The 17878-nt window shown below is 38.8% G+C and overlaps 1 protein-coding gene across 1 annotated transcript in view; it reads left to right on the top strand.

Moving 5' to 3' along the window:
- MALT1 (MALT1 paracaspase) overlaps nt 1–17878 on the top strand; it is a 55211-nt gene that overhangs the window by 12858 nt on the left and 24475 nt on the right. Inside the window, exons 3-9 of the mRNA XM_081078048.1 lie at nt 5019–5140; nt 9093–9252; nt 11047–11225; nt 11655–11751; nt 12371–12403; nt 15084–15110; nt 17025–17057. Coding sequence (XP_080934174.1) covers nt 5019–5140; nt 9093–9252; nt 11047–11225; nt 11655–11751; nt 12371–12403; nt 15084–15110; nt 17025–17057 — 651 coding nt within the window. The remainder of the gene's footprint in view (nt 1–5018; nt 5141–9092; nt 9253–11046; nt 11226–11654; nt 11752–12370; nt 12404–15083; nt 15111–17024; nt 17058–17878) is intronic.

Raw genomic sequence — 17878 nt, 5'->3', positions numbered from 1 at the left:
TAGGTTTCTGATAATCAATTTTATTTTCCTTTACTTTTATTGTCTTTAAGACAAGAGCAAAAATTGTTGAGTATTATTCATTAGTATCCAAAATACCTTTACCTCATATTTTCCCTTCACAATTCTGTGAGGTAACAGAACAGTACAATTACGAACATTTATATTTTAAATGTGAACAAACATTTATGTGGAAAATGAGATTTCCAAAAGTTGTCAGTTGACCAGAGTCACAGTTATTGACAAAGGTAGGTTAGAACCCAGGTCTGCTGACCCTGACCTGAGCTCAGTGCCATTGCCGTAAAGCTAGGAAATTTCTGGTTCTTTGGGAAACCTAGTTATGGTTTATTACCTATTGCCTCTTTGACCCTTGGACTTCAGTTTTTTTTCTTCTTGCCAAATTAAAAAGTACTCAAGTACTAGATCTCATTATAAGGGACTTTTTTTTTTTGTAAGTGACAGAAATTTTTGAAAGGAAAATAATCACGAAGTGAAAAGAGGCAAAGGTGGTATGTGTGGGAATAAGAATAAGGAAGAAGCAAAGAGATAGAAAGGGAGGGATAAATGGGGTCTGAAAGAATGTGTCTCAGCGCCGGGATGTTCAGGGTCACTGCATAACAGGAGAATAAGGGATCTGATGAGAAGAGGTTTAGCCACAGTGGGTCCAAATGTAATGATTTGTAAGAGGGACATCCGTGAACATGGTTGTGTAGTGGGGGGAGTTTGTTGGAGAAAGAGGCATGGTATTTATTCTGGGACACTCTGGGCACTTTTCAATGATAGCTTAGACATTTTCAGAATAACTTTGAGGAAGAGTTTTAGATGGAACCTGATGGAAACATTTTTTGGTTCTTGACTGCTGATGTATTCCTGGAAATGCTGTTTGTGAATTCCATCAATTTTTAAGTGCATTGTGAGAGAAAGTAACGTACAGGGAACCTATGACAAGTCAAGAATCGCCCTAATTTACCTGTTTTGTAATGCCAGCAGAGTCTTTACTTTTGTTGTTTAACATCACCTATCTGTGATCTACATAAGTGTATATTGAAAGCACATTCCTCATGTTCCATCAGACCTAGTCAGATTCTCCCCATCTTACAGGAAATCAAGTAACCTCTTTGCCTTCTTTGCAGATGGTATCTGAACATAGGCATGTTTGCCAGGAAACTGTGCATTCACCCTTTAAAACAGAACTTTCATTTGTATGCCGTGGTACACCCTCCATAGCACTCTGTTCCATCTTCTTTCCTTACCTTTGTTCAGCACCTTTTGACTGGTGGGCGCTGCGTGAGGGTGGTTAAAGGTTGACCAAGGTTCCCTGTCGCCTGGCACTATGTGGGAGGAAGGAAATATGTGTGGTTAAAACATGGGAGGTATTGTGACTTCTTTTCTTTACCACTCACCAGGGGCGGTTTCCAAATCACATTTTTCCTTTCAATTCTCCGTCTTTGAAGCAGTAAGTAATAAATATCATGTATTTTTCTTGCTTGTTGAAGGCTAGATGACTAAAATGGTTGGTACAGGATAGATGTATGAGCTTTGCGTCTCAATGTCCATTAAAAATAATTTAGTCTTGTCTCCCACACAAGAGAGGATACCTTTTAAAACATCCTGGCCATATGGGCCCTTCCCACTAAAGTCATCTGTTCCTTTGTAAGACACTCTAGGGAGAAAGCCTTTGCATTTCCATCGTTTTTATCTGTTTGCTCTCTGTAGGATAGCAGAGAATACTTGGTAAGTTTACAAGCACTGTCATGCTTCAAGACATTGCACTCTGCCCGACACACTCCCTTCAGTAAGAGAAGCTCACCGTGGCGGAAGGTGGCATTCACGTGGGAGGTGCAGTAAGAATCACTGGAAAATGATAACTGAGGTGGTAGGTGGGCTGATGGATTGTGGACATCATGTCACCATGTGTACATAAATTAAATCATCACTGTTGTACACCCTAAATATATACAATGTTTCATTGTCAATTATACCTCAATAAAGTTGGAGGGAAAAAGAGAGTCAGTAAGATAACAAAAGTAAGAGGGTTTTAAAGCCCAAGAAAACCTGTTTGTATCCTATTTCTGACATTTTACAATGGAAAAAAAAAATTAGTCTCAAGAGAGGTTAAGTAATTTACCCAAGGTAATTTGGGTGACCTTCTGCAAATTACTTAACTTTATCGTCTTCATTGTAATACAGATCTGATTAATTATCTAACTTGCATAGTTATTTTGAAGGTGAGAGAGCAAAATGCCTGGCATATATAAAGCAGTAAGTTGCTGCCATGGTCATTATTATTATTATTATTATTATTATATGCATTCATTCAACAGATGGGTGAAGAACACCCACTGTATCACCATGTGCCACACACTGTATCCCCAGGTGTCAGGTAACTGGTGACTAAGACACAAGGTTGTTGCTCTTGTGGAGCTTCTGTTTTAGTAGGTGAGACAGACGATATGAAACAGGAAGTTCAGTGCAGTGAGAGCACACAGCAGAGCAAATGTACCAGAGAACCAGGATGGAGCAGTAGCTAATTTAGAGACGTCTCCCAAAGAAGCTGGAGACCTGGATAATGAGGAAAAAAGACTCTGCTATGAAACAATGGGGGGCTGGAGGGAAAACCCAGCAGAAGAATAGTAAGAGGAAAGGCAGGCAATAGCTTGTGTTCCGGAAGAAAGAGGTCCAAAGTGGCTGGAGCTTGGTGAGCAAAGGAGGAGGATGGTAGGCATGAGGTCGGAGAGGTCAGTTCAGGGAGGTCCTGGTAAGGAGTTTGCATTTTATTCTGAGTACAATAGGAGGTCCGTAGAGGGTTTTGGTCAGAAGCGTGACATGGACTCATTTATGTTTTAAAAAGATATTTGGGCTGCTGGTTGGAATCAAGGAAACAAATTAGGCTCTAATGATAGTTGAGTCAAGAGCTGATGGTGGCTTGGATTAAGACACATGGCAAAGCTTGACGGACAGGATTTTTGGTTAAAGTATTTGTAGAGAATGAGGACGCCAGGAGGAGAGATGCAGGGATGACTGCTAAGGTTTTGCCCTACGTAACTGGACACGTGGGGTAGGCTGGAAGCAGATGGGTGCATTGACATGGAGGAGACTGCAGGGTCTGGTGGAGGGATAGATTTTGTTCGAGAGGGACTTGGAACATGTTACGTTTGAAACAGCTATAAGACACCCACATCTTAAAGCCAATTTAGCCACAGCACCTATATTTTTCAGATTTATATTCATCCCCTTCTGTTGTTGCAGTTTCCTTTCCTCTTGTCACACCTAATCTTTGTATCTTAAAGATGTGATATGTGTCTCTCCTGGCCAATGAATGGTGTGCAGGAGCATGAACACACTTGCGAATTTGCAGACTTACACAAGAGTACTCATCCCATTTCCCAATGTCACCAGGTGCTTTCCTACCAACCTGTATTACAGAACTCACAGACACTGTGACTTCATCCATCCTGTGCTAACCTGGCATCAGCGTAAAGAATGAATGAATCTGAAAGCTCTTCCTTGGCAAAAGTTTTCAATTCTTTTTTGAGAGGCTCTATTCCAGTAAAGATTTTTCTAGGGTTTCTCCAGACCCTGAAATGTGAATAGGTATGCTATAAATATTTACTCCAAATGTTTTGGATTTTGGTATCTTTTATGGATTTCACATACCTAGTTTACCTCAACTACTATTTTTCCCCTAGAAAGTTTGGTACCTTTGATGTATTAAGAGTGTTATTATTAAGAGTATTAAGAGTGTTATTATTTAAATTAACTCCTTCAATTGTAATATCGTTTTTGTTCCTTTGGATGGGTGGACTGAGAGGAAAAAGAGACTGTTATGAGATCATATTCAGGATAGAGGAGGAAAGAAAATAACAGTAGGTGTGGGAAATGAAGCTTTCTAAGAGTTAATGATCTTTTCTCCTTCCTGAAAGGCAGCCAAACCCAGCTTTATGTGTTACCACCTTGGCAAATGTGAAATTTCCTAACTTTGGTTTCTTTTGTATCAGTTATCAGTTGTTACATAACAAATTATCCCAAAACCAACAACTTGAAACAACTTTTTATTATCTCACAAGATTTCTGAGGATAGGAATCCAGAAGTGGCTTAGCTGGGTGGTTTGGGCTCACGTTTTGGCCTCTAAATGCGATGGCAGTCAAGCTGTCAGTCAGAGCCACAGCCATCTGAAGGTTATCCTGGGTTTGGAAAACCCCTTTCTCAATGGTTCATTCACATGGCTGTCTGCAGGAGGCCCATTTTCTTTCCTTAGCGTTTGGGACCTTGTGCAGCGATGCCTGAACGTCCTGTCCCGGTGGCAGCAACTTCCCAGAGAGAGCAACTGTGAGAGGCAGGAAGGATGAAGGGAGGGGAGAGGGATTCCATTACTGACTCCAGGATTTTCTTCGAAGCTCCTGTCCCAAGTTTTCCAAGGTTCCTTGCTGACAGTCAAATGAGAAATGTTTGTATGACATGTATGAAATTTATATCCTGATTTTCTGTTGCTGTGCTTTTCTGTTTACAATATAACTTTCATTTTAATACTGAATCATAGCATTGAAATTCAGGTGTCTCTTGTAGATATTTTCTGTGGTGTTTCAGTTCAACACTTGTCTTTACTAACAGTGCACTAACTCCGTTGAGGTGCCAGTCATTCAAAGAGCTGGTACTGAAAACCACTGATGATTGCTGCCTGGCAGCCATCCACTGTGAGGTGCAGCCTGCTCTCAGACATGTTCGAATGTGGAAACACTATTTCTAAGAATTGAAGAAGTAAGACAAGCAGTTTTCTCCCCCAGTTGTGGGAAGTACGATAGATCAAAGTCTTCTGCTAGCGAGTTTTTTCCTCCTAGTTTTACAAAGCGTGGAACTCTGAAACTCGGAACCTAGTGGGGAAGGAGATGTGAATGGGTGATTTACAACAAGGATGGATATGCAGGTTATTTCCAAAATACTTCTTTTTTTTGGTTTCAGAAACATACACAAGTAAAACCCCTTTTCTGTGACTTCATTTATGTAACTTTTTTCTTTAAAGGAATAAAGATCACTGTAAACCCAGAATCAAAGGCAGTCTTGGCTGGACAGTTTGTGAAACTGTGTTGCCGGGCAACTGGACACCCTTTTGTACAATATCAATGGTTCAAAATGAATAAAGAGGTAATGTTTTTCAATGTCTTTTAATCCCTCTGTTATAAGAAGGTAGAATGATAGAAAATGAATGAGTGTCTTTAGCCTCAATATGTTCTTAGGAATTTTGATCTGCTGTGTTGTTACTGAAGTATTCAGTGGTCATTATTTCGGTAAGACAATTGCAAAATTTTGTCTCAAAAATTGTAAGCAATAATAAAACCAATTCTCTCATCTAAAAATTGTGGAAAATAAGGATTACTTGGAGCAACAATGGTAACCAAGAGGAGAAACATCACCAGAATTTTCCAGCACATTTATGCAAAAATTATGTTCCAACCAAAATCTTTAATTAAAAGTCTTTCAAGGTAACGTGGAAGGCGAATACAACGTTATTTTAAGTATTCCACATAACTGTATTATATCAGAAGATTTAGGCTATTGTGAAATTGTGAAATAGAATTCATTTGGGGGTTGGGGGGCATTTATTCCTCTTGTGGAAGTGTCTGATCCCTGCATCATCCAATCACATATTGGAATTGTCTTTTCTTAAAAGTTCTTTGAGCCGCTCTGCCACTGGGGAGTAATCACCTCTCTGGCTGGTCCGTGTTCTATCTCGTTTAGTGGGCTTCTCTTTTCTCCCTCACCCAGCTCCCCTCGCTCTCTTCCCTTCTGGATCATATCTTGAGACTATATTCTTTTCAACCCGTGAGTCAGATAACTTAAGTTTTCTTCCAAACTCACCCATAAGTCTACATTTGCAAACCTAAAACTGAGTTAAAGATTATGATCTTTCCTTGAAAGGGATTGCCCTATCTTGCCTTAGAAGAAATGTGTAGTTGTACACAGTTTTGTGTTTCCCTCCCTGCCCCACAGGGCAGGTAGAGCGGCTGTGCACTGTAGTAAAAAGACTGCATGTGGGCTTTGGTGCTAGACAGGCTGTGCTGGAACCCCGGCTGCCATCCCTAGCAATGGGAATGCCTGTTGTGGAGGTTGTGAGCATTTCGCACGAAGGATGCTTTGTGTGCTTACGCTTTCCAGACATGGTAACTAACGTTATCTTTGCCAGATTTCCTCAATTGCAAAGTTGCTTTCACTTGAATATACACCTTTTGAGGAGGAAGTGATGGATCAAACTTATTACATCGAATAGATCATTTGTCAATCATGTCGCGATTTGAGAAAGGCAGGAATGTAGGGCTCAGGGAGTCCATGTGAGACTTGAAGAGCTGTCATGGACTTGGCACTCTGACAACCCACTCCTACGTCTGTGGGTCTATTTTAGGAGAGGATTCGTGGAGCCAGTACTTGGTGAGCACCGGCTTTGTGCCGGCCACGTTCTAAGGCCGCGCTGATGAAGCCCAGATAGCAGGGGCACTGCCAGTCCCAGTGGGGACAGCCAGACAGTACGCACACGACACAGTCCTTTGAGTTAAGAGCTGTAAGAAAAATGACCAGGGCGATAGAAAGTGAGAAGCCACTAAAGGTCTTCGGCAGAAGTAACATGATAGGATTCATGTTTTTAAAACACAGACGGTGCTAGGTGAGAAATAGTGGTTGTGTGGCCCGGGGGGTGGCAGTGCAGACAGGGCAAAGCGTGTAAGTCCGTTTATTTTAGAGACAGAGTTAACCAAACCCCATCGATGGATGTGGAGCCTGAGGAAAAGGGAAGAGAGATCAGGGGTGACCCCTAGATTTTTTCACTTGATCACCTGGGGACATGTTACATACTGAAGTGTTGAAGATTGGGAGAGGCATAGATTTAGGGAGAAAAGTCAGCAATTTGGTTTTAGACATGTGAAGTCTGAAATGCCTACTAGACTCTAAGTGAGTCAGCTAGTCCGTTTGGAGACAACATTGAAAGTGTATATAGTGGAGGAGGAACCAGTAAAGAAACTAAGAAGAATCTGCAGGAGAGACAGGAGGAAATTCAAGAAAGGATGATAGGAAGCCTACAAGGGAAAGGATTTCATAGAGAAAGGGGTGGTCAGCATTTTCAGTGCTGTGGAGAGGGGGTGTGGGTCCAGAGAGGTATATTTGGGGTTTTTTGTTTATTTGTTTGCTTGCTTGCTTGTTTGTTTGTTTAAAATACAAGGCACTAGAGTATGTTTTTGAGAGTGATACCATAAAAAAAAGATGCTAAAGCAGAGAAAGAAAATTACAGGAGCAAGATCTGAGAGGATGGGATTGTCTGTCGGAGAGGAAGAAACTTTTCCTCTCCCCTCTTATGTTCAGTCCCTGCGGGACTGCATTAACTGACAAAATCAGGATTAGCAAGAGAAAAGGTTTATTCATGTGGGAACTTACAAAAGAAGTAGCTCCGTGGATGGTCAGAGTTAGAGGCTTGTATACCTAACTTAGTAGGGAAAAGATAGGAAGGAGAAAAGGCCTTTGGGGAAGAACAAATGGGTTTCTTTAGGAAATGCAAAGGGGTTTCTAGAAGAGTAAACGGGAGATAAGAAAGTTTGTGATATTGTTTATTCATGCAGGTGCGAGTGGTTTTTCCATCGTCTTCCTGACCATCAAACTCCCCTGGAGTGGGGATTTATGGTAGATCTATTCTTGGTATCCTTCCTGGGAGTAAAAGCCGCCCTGAAGAGGGAATTTATGGCAGCCTTATTTCCCAGAAGGTTCTGCTTTTAGTCAGATAAAGGGAGCTCTGAGAAGGCTTTTTTTCTACCTCTGTTGAATCCCAAATGTCTTCAGCTTGAACTAATCTTCAAAGCATCTCGGGGGTTCTGAGTGGATCCCCACAGATCCTAAGCCCAGGTAGCCTTTGTTAGGAAGACACCTTTTCTGTTTTAACAGGAGGGGAAAGAGCAGTTATAAGTAGGTGCAGACATAGATAGGAGTGTGATTTGATGGGAAGAAGAGGACAGAGTTTCAGTCTGAGGTCCGTGGTTGAGAGAAGTAGGACTACGGTAGCTCTGAGGACAGAGAAAGTATACATTAATAGTCTAGCAGGAAAGTAAACATCAGATTAACATGATAGCATTGTCAGGTGGTGCTACCGTGTTTCCCTGAAAATAAGACCGGGTCTTATATTAAGGTTTGCTCCAAAAGATGTATTAGGGCTTATGTTCAGGGGATGTCTTCCTGAAAAATCATGTTAGGGCTTGTTTTCCAGTTAGGTCTTATTTTTGGGGAAACATGTTAGGTGCAGCCTGCTACCCAGCCGTCAAATCTTCAACAAAATGCTCTTTCTGTCAGTTTCTGAGAGGGGAAAGAGTTGAATTCAGTTGGGGTTTGGAGAGAAAAAGGGCTGAGCTTGTGAAAGTACTTTGCAAGGGAGCTAATATAACGTGGCAGTTAGGCCCTTGGCAGTGTGTCAGAGTTGGGGGGCGCTGATAAATTGAAGGGAGCAACAAGGGTGAAACAAACCTTAGTGTGGTGACCAAAGTTTGGGAAACCCTTGGAGGGCCATTTCTTCCCATCGTTCATATGCTTTCCACAGCCCTTCTCTGTCCAGACCTTCAGAGAAGTATATTGGTAGAGGAGCCTATCTGCTTCTAGAATTTTGCCGATGAGAAAATGGGCTCTTGAGGTGAAACAACTTGGTCACGTGTGCACAGCTAGTTTGGTCAGAATTCAAGTTACCTAGTGGCCAGGCCGAATTTCCTGCGTACTCTGTCTTTCATGTGGTGTTTGTCATGTTGTATGGCTACTTAACTCATAAATGTTGAAATTGTAGATTCTTTAAATACCAATGATTGAACAGTTTTATATGACAGAACAGATACTTTCCTGTTCTTGCGTTTGGGGAAGATATATGGGAGAGAACTTATTAACTCTCTGTGTAATGGATTTGTAGAAGACTGTGGATTTCTTCAGTCCTAAATTATTCAAAATGTTATTAGAACTTGGAAAAAAGATAACACTTTTCAAAACTCCAAGGACCTCATACATTCTACACAGCACATTTTTTCATAAGGCATGTTTTGATGAGTCATTCACTGACATTCTCTTATTAATTCTTTCACAGATTCCAAATGGAAATGCCTCCGAACTTATTTTTAACGCAGTGCATGTTAAAGATGCAGGCTTTTATGTCTGTCGAGTCAATAATAATTTCACATTTGAATTCAGCCAGTGGTCACAGCTGGATGTTTGTGATGTCACAGAAATAGCAGAAAACTTCCAGGGTAAGTAATTAACTTGAATGTTGGCAAGGGAATTGCCTTATTTTATTTTATTTCATTTTAAATGTTTACTTTTAAATAATTTCAAAGTATGAAAATATTACCCAAAGCACGCATATGTACTTTCCCCAATATAAGGTCACCAGTTGTTAAGATTTTATCCCATGTGCTTTAATTCTCTTTTTCTGTGGATGGATTCACACACACACACACACACACACACACACACACACACATACACACACACTCACAAACCTTACGATAACACAGAATCTTTCTCAGTCTGACCCTGCTGCTGACCTCTTAAATTTGCCTTTTTTCATCGATTTGAATGGGGTAGTCCCTGATTTGGGAAGAGAAAAAAATCTGATACAGCCTTGCTGCTCACTTTTCAATTCCTTTCTACACTGTACATTTTTCTCCCAAACTGCGGTATTACTCCTAAAAATTTGTGCTATAGAATGAAACTCTACCTAGTTGATGTCGACATAAAAGGGCATATATGTTTCTTTCCCTGCAATAAAACATTTCATCAAACTATTTTACTCTTTGTCATCCACCTTTTTAGTCCAATAACTAATATTGATGAAGAAAAAAACAGTCTACTCTAAAGAGTAGCTGTCAGATAGTATTTTGTTATTCACACACAGACCATCAAGACCATATCCTTTGTCATTTTTGCCAAACAAAAAGAATAGAAGGGAAACAGACTTTTGGTTACTATTCTTATCTTCCATTCTCCTCTTGCAATGTACCTCTTCCCATACCTAAATAAATAAACCATCTCAACAAATAGTCATGATTAATTCAGAGAGTTCTTTATATCTTTTTAGACTGTTTCTATGCATGTAATGAACTTTAACATGTTTATAAATGGGATCTTATTCATTCCACAAATTACACGCAACAACGGAGACACTGAGTGAACCGCTGAGTTTCATGATAGAGGCCTGGCATTGCATAACATTGATAAGCCCTCGGTCCTCGACGAACTTAAAGTAACAAATGAACGCTCAGTAAATAAAGCTTTCTGGTATCTGCCTTGGAAAGAAATGCTAGTGATAACCCATCCATAATTATTCAGTGCAAATAACAAAACTCCTTATTTTAATAAGTCAAGTTAAATCCAACTGTAGAGTTTATAGCTTTCTGTGTTAAACGTGAATATCATTCAAGATGTTAGTAAGTTCTTTGCCCCCCCAAAAAAGATTCTGCGGCCAAACACATTTGGAAACCACTTGAACTATTTTCCCCTCTGACTTTCACAATGTATACTAAAACGCTGAAAGCTCTGAGAAGTCCTGCCATTAAAAATATCTGTTTAGGGCAGCCAGATGGCTCAGTTGGTTAGAGCATGAGCTCTGAACAACAGGGTTTCCTGTTTGATTCCCACATGGGCCAGTGAGCTGTGCCCTCTACAACTAGATTGAAGACAATGAGCTTCCGCTGAGCTGCTGGAGGGGTGGCCGGATGGCTCAGTTGGTTAGAGCACGAGCTCTCAAAAACAAGGTTACCATTTCAATTCCCTCATGGGATGGTGGGCTGTGCCCCCTGCAACTAAAGATTGAAAATGGTGACTGGACTTGGAGCTGAGCTGTGCCCTCCACAGCTTGAAGGACGACTTGGAGCTGATTGGCCTTGGAGAAACACACTGTTCCCCTTATATTCCCCAATTTAAAAAAATTGAAGGAAAAAAAATGAAGGATGAACTTGAAAACACATTTTTTTTAATTAAAAGGGAAAAACTTTTTTAACCTAGGGATTTTATGTTTAATGATATTTTCCTTTTAATTTAAGGAAGTTTGGATTGCATCTCTGAAACCAAGCTGCAAATCTGTGTTGAACCAAGGTCCCAAAAGCTGATGCCAGGCAGCACGTTGGTCTTACAGTGTGTTGCTGTTGGAAGCCCCATTCCTCACTACCAGTGGTTCAAAAATGAATCACCGCTAATACACGAGACAAAAAAGCTATACATGGTAGGAAGTTGGATTTGGGGAGTATTTTGTGTTAGTATGTAAAATAAATTATATAATTAAAAATTAAGGTAAACATTGAAATTTATATTCTTTGGGATGTTTTCATGTTTTCAGAATTTTTGTTTCAAGTCCCTTGTTATTTAATATTAATTGATTCTTATATTTGCAAAAGTGCTAGAATATACTAGAACCACATCAAAGGACTTATACTAAAATGTCAAATAGTATTGCACCGAACTCAGTATTATTGGAATCATTGTATCATTTCCTTGCTAATATGTAACCTGATGAATGAAAATAATCTAAGAATGCCTAAGGCTTCTGAAACTTTGTTTTGTAGTTTTTATAAAGTACAAAATAACTTTTTCTCCAAACCAATTTAAATTAAAATTGAAGAGGAAATGTGTGTATGTTCTGATATTAATGTAGGTGCCTTATGTGGATTTGGAGCATCAAGGAATCTATTGGTGTCGTGTACATAATGACCGAGACAGTCAAGATAGCAAGAAGGCAGAAATCATCATAGGTAAGCAGTAGTACTCAGTATTCTGACAAATGGAGTATAATATAAGCTATATAAAATGAAACGTTTAAGCAAAGGCAGTTCTGCTACTTTTTACCCCATTCTATTCAATGGTGTGTTAAGTATCAGGAGTTACACTGTTAAATAGAAAATTGAGAGAATATATACTACATTCATAATCCAGTTTCATATACCAGGAGCAGAAAGAACCAGAAAAATCGTTTTTTATTTAGATATTTTTGAATATTTTATTTTAAACAAGTGTGGCAAAAATGTATTAAAACTTTAGTTATCAAGAACTTGCGTTAAGTCTCGTCTCTGGAGAAAAAAAAGAACTTGCGTTAGTGGGAAAAGATTTTTAACAAAACATTTTTTAAAAAAACAAACATCACAGACATGAAGGAAAGCATGATGATTAGTCAACACTCCCCATTATAAAGTACATAATTGTTCTGTTTATGCTTAATACATTTATAGTTGTATTGTTAATGGTCGGAAATGTTGATGCATATGTTGGTTTGCCAACATATTTCTGTGATATTTATCTTTCTATTTGCTTGATGGCTGCCCTTCCTAAGATCATGAATTACAGTATATTCACATTTGTTTTCTCTGGAACAAGGAAGAACAGATGAGGCAGTGGAGTGCACTGAAGGTAGTGTAATCCTTTGGTTTGAAACCAGATATCCTGCATGCTGGTTCCTCTTGGGATTGGTGGAGTACTGTAACCTACTGAGTGCAGCAATGGAAAAAATACTAGCTATAAGAAATAATTTTGATCTAAGGATATTGTGTCTTTGAGGGTCTGTAAATTGCCATAGGACACTGTTAAATGGACATACTATGAAAATAACTCAGCTGATTTTCTATTGCATATAAGAATAAAGTTCTGCATAACATCTTATGAATAGTGAACATTTGCAATTAATTCCTAATGCTGATTTTTATCTTCACAAAATTGGCAAAAAAGATGGATGGCTATACTGTCATGGAAAGTTGTTTAGATGATTTTATCTGTTTTTGAGCCATGATAATATGCCTCTCCAATGTGAATGTAATTTCTATTAAAGTTTCAGGACAGGAGATTTACTGTTTAACACATATTATATCAAATATTAAACATTCTTTTACTATAAAATTGATAAGATCCATTTTTGAAGCTACAAAGTTGCAGCTTAATCTGCCGTGTCACCTTTACCATAATGTATAGAGAACTAAAAATCTATTTCAACATGCGCTTCTAATTTGTTTTAATTAAAACACTGTACATAAGTCGTAATGAATACATTTTAAAACTTAAGTTCCCTTAGTATGATATCACATTATTTTGCAAAATTAGGTTTGTGGATTGCAAAGTATTTTTTCAATTTCTGCCTCTTTAAACTATTGTATAACCTTAGGCTCTACCTGGATAAGTTAAGAAAATAATGCTAAATCTTATGTTTCCTGATTTTTCTGTTCTTCAAATCACTATTGTGTTCTTTTCAAATACGTAATTACTGTTTTCATCCCAATACATAATCGTGAATGGGAGTTCTCTAGGATAAGGGAATTCCAGTCTCATGATCTGTGGGCCTTCTATGAGGGAAGCTACATGAAGAAATCCTAACCAAACTCCTCTTTCTTCTCTTACTCCTTTTTTGCCTAATTGCATGATTTTTAAAACTTCCTAACATTGGAGACCTGTTAGAATGAATAAATAAAGCTAGCTTTGCTGTTCCACTTGGCTTCAGGGTGATGCCTGTAAATTATCACCTTTCTTTACCTGTAAGATTCTCCCTATAATTTTTGCAGTAACATCATCCCATTATATAGTAATTTCAAATAAATCTGTTCCAAACACTTAGAGATGAAAATCCAGCTATGAAACTATTCTTAGAAATTTCAGATGGAAAAAGGAGATCCAACATTTCTTTCTAAAAATGTCTATAAAATTGAGACATTTTATAATTGGTTGGTTGACACAGATCATGAGCAGAGTCCTACATCATATCATCTTTTTTTTTTACCCGTGGAACATGATGTTATCAATTTCATTTTATGTGTTTTGTTCAAGATATTTGATCTGGACAGGGGGTGGGGATTGAATTAGGTGAAGCTCAGGGCAATTGTTAAGGCAGTGAAACTATTCTGTATGAGCACTGTAACGGTGAATAGGGTACGCAAGTTTTACAAAATCATTTAGTAGGAGGTCAGAGGAGGACGGATCCCAGGATGGAATGCAGAATCTGACAAAAGAATCTAAGTGTACTGTAGTACACTGGTAGTACATTTGTAAATGTACAAAGCAACCTCGTGAAGAGAAGGAAGAACAGACACTGACCTAGGCAACCAGGAATTAGTGAAGTCTGTAAGGTAACAGGCACAAGACATTGTGCAAAGCCTGTACTCTAGCTGGTGCTTTAGTTGATGCACATCACACATAAGAACAAGTTTTGCCTAACAACTTAGGAATAGTATAATGTTTGTAACTTAATGTTAATTTTTATCTCCATAAAATTTGTAAAGGAAAAGTAGATGGCTATAATGTCATGGATATTTGCCTAAATGACGTCCTTTAGCCAGGGGGTGAGGGTTAACAATTCTGAAACCACTGTACCTCCAAAACCACATTACACCAATTTAACCGTGAGAAGCATCAACAAATCCCAATTGAGAGACATTCTACACAATACCTCATCAGTAATCCTCAAAATTGTCAAGGTCATCAAAAACAAGAGAAGTCGGATAAATTGTCACAATAAAGAAGAGCAAAGGTGACGCAGTAAATGTAACGTGTTATCCTGAATGGGATCTTGGAACAAAACAGAACATTAATGGCTGTGAAAAATATACCTTCCTCATATAAGATGTTAAAAATAGGGAAACTAGGTATGGGTGTATACAGGAACTCTGCGCTATCTTCACATTTGTTCTGTAAATCTTAAAGTGTTCTAAAATTTAAAGTTTATTAAAAAAGAAAAGATCATTTGATATTGTTAATTAATTTCAAGACGTTTATAGTTGAGGCCACAGACAGACCTATCTCTTAACTGTTTTGTCCCATAATTGGCCAGAATATCTAAAACTTTGAGCAAATAGTGAGTCTACTTAGCCTTTTGTCATTTAATGAAAATAATAATAGCTTAGAAATCCTAAATAATACCCACAACAGTATTCTTTCCATTTAATACTTGCATGGCTTCTCATTTAAGGTCTATGGAAAATTCTAAACTGATGAAACATTATAACATGCTTTAACAGCTCAAAACCTTCTTTGATTAGTCTTCAATATGTGTGCTAAGTTGGCAGTTGGATTACTTAACCCTAATCTATTTTCTCTTATTTCATTTCAGATGAATTAAATCATCTCGGGCATCCTGGTGAGTAATGTAAACATAAAACATTGGTTTTAGATTTTTAAGTTATTGAATACAATAACTTGAAGATACTATAAATATTCTTTTGCTATAGTAGTATTAGTAATTTTTTTCTTTATTAAAATAATATAATTTAGGGTTGGAATTATGTAAGTACAGTTTCATGCAAGTGAAAATATTAAAAATATTCTAGATTGTAAGGCTACAAGGGTAGAAAACTAAGTATACTGAGGCAACATAAAATATCAATGTACCTTTTATCATTGTGTATGACTCTGAACCGTAAAAAGGCAGTTAGTTAGTGGGCAAAGTCCGTGGTGTTCAATTTGAAAGACAAGAAGCAGTCTTTGAAAGTAACAGGAGTAACATTTCTGAACTCCCCAGACCCCTGAGACCTTGTTCAGAGTTTCTAAATCATAGAACATATATGAACAGGTTAGATGTCTTGATCTGAAGTAGCAGGTGTGTTAGCAGGAACAGGTGGAGCTATCCAGGTAAGTAGTAGGTCAGTGACCATTAAGAGACTGACAGTTGGCAGGCATGGTCATCAGTCGTTGGCCAGTTTTAACCAGAATGGATTTCTAAATAAATTCAGCTACGGCAAAGCTTTTCATTGAGATGATAGGCAGAGTAATAGTGAGGACTCCGTGCAGACAGAGGACGTGTATAGGTCGTGGGCATTCAGAAAGGCAGTGATGGAACCTGGGAATCTAGCTGAAAATGAAACCTTCTAAGACTCGATTATGAAGGCAGTTGTATCATTTAATATTTATAGAGAGTTCTCTTATTTCCTCACATGCGATATCTCATTATCGTAGCACCATATCTAGTTTGCTTAGTTTCCTGCCCATATTTTGTTAATAAATATGTTACTGTTAATAAACACCTAATGAGGCTTGCGCTGTGCTGATTACATGTAGGCGAATTAGACAAACCAGAAAGCCAGTGTCACCAGAGTGTCATTCTTGCCGTACCAATCTGGAGCTCAAGGGGAGCCTCAGGGAGATACCCAAGCATCCAAACCTGCCTGCTGTCGGGGAGCCCTCCCAGTAATGTAGCCAGATGTTTCTCTTGGTCTGCTTAGAATCCTGTTCGCCCTGCAGTGAACACTGGGAAAAGTGATTTCAGGAAAACTTTTGGTGGCAAATAGCCACCACTAAGCTTCTAAAATTTTCTTGGCATCCTTTCATTTTATCTAACTCTTCAAGACTCAGACACACCAAAACATTTGCGTTTTAGAAAAATAAAATTTAATAAATTTAATAGACTCCAGTAGCATATGAGTCATTTAAAAATGCACAAAAGTTACCCTCTGTGTAGTAGTAGACACATAACTGATTGAATTCCATCTCTCCCTGTATCTCTTCCTGCATGGTCCCTAGGGGTTGGGAGTATGTCATCTTATGTAGAACGGATGGCAAAGAGCACGAAGTATGGAATGAGATTTACTCCAAGCTTAATAACTTTGGGCAAGTGACTTAATCTCTCGCTGCCTCAGATTCCTTACCTGTGTAATGGAGGTGGTCATCCTCTGCCCCTCGTACATTTCAGTCAGTTATATTGAAAGCACGTAGAACAGCACCTGGCAGGCATTCAGTAAATGCTAACTCCCCTGCTGCTACCGCTTGTTCCCACCACCCACTGTTTTCACATTGTCACTTCTCCCCGGAGTGTTAAAGATCACCACCCCCAGCTCTGGTGATCCACCTGCTCTGATTCCAGCTTTGTCCATCCAGGTATATGTTTTTATCAAGAATCTGAAAATCTTAAAATCGTAAGCTCCCTGTGAAAAACCAGAGTCTGTCTTTTAATGCCACTGATGTTATTGTTCATTGTTTCCATATACCTCTAACCCTGAAGAAACGTGTAGCACGAATAATAACACTTTATGTTTTTTACATTTTTACTTTTTTATAGATAATAAAGAGCAAACAGCTGACCAACCTCTGGGTGAGTGGAGCTTTAAAATGCTTGATCAACATATAATTATGATATATATCTCTTTTATGGGGATCGTGAAAAGATTAAAGACATTTTAACTTGATCGCTTTTGTAATTATTTAAATAATATTGGGACCAAATGGTGTGTTTTGGATATTTGTAAAGGTAATTATAGAACAAGAGGCTTAAAAAGATTATGAATTCAGTCTCTGGGACCCAGTCAGCTTCTGTGGAGTGATTTCTTTGTTCTGGCAACATGCAAACATATAAACATGTAAATAGAAAGAAATGTGTATGTTACACAGAAGTGAGTAACACTCTCTCTGGGTGGGGTTAGTTAGAAAAGCAGTTGAGAGGCTGCAGGCACAGCTCTGCATTGTGAAGGATGAGTAGGCGAAGGGCCTCCCAGACAGAACCTAAAAGGCGGGGTACAGCATGGCAGGGAAATGAGACAGTGTTGGACTTGGAGAATTACAAACATCACTCAGTGCTCTGGAGCATGAAGAGGAGGAGGCCAGAGGAAAAGGATGAAACCAGATCTTCAGGAGGCTCATTTCCCATACCGGCCATCGCAAGGAAACTCTTGGGTAGAGGGATGAAGGAGACTTGTCTCTCTGAAAGGCCAGTCTTGTGTCGGTGCAGAAAGCAAACTGAAGAGAGACGTTTTTGGCTAGGATAAAAATGTAAAAACTGTTGCAGTCGTCTAGATAAATAGTGAAAATCTACATAGGCTAGTACCAGGAGAATGCAGAAAACAGGAACAAATTCAGAAGATCTTTAGGTGATGGAATCAGTAAGCTGTTTTTGTCATCTTGCTATAGGGCATAAAA

This window comes from Rhinolophus hipposideros, assembly GCF_964194185.1.
Source record: "Rhinolophus hipposideros genome assembly, chromosome: 17".
In the NCBI taxonomy this organism is placed as follows: Eukaryota; Metazoa; Chordata; class Mammalia; order Chiroptera; family Rhinolophidae; genus Rhinolophus; species Rhinolophus hipposideros.
The sequence above is the reverse complement of the archived record's forward strand: the minus strand, read 5'-3'. Positions and strand labels throughout refer to the sequence as shown.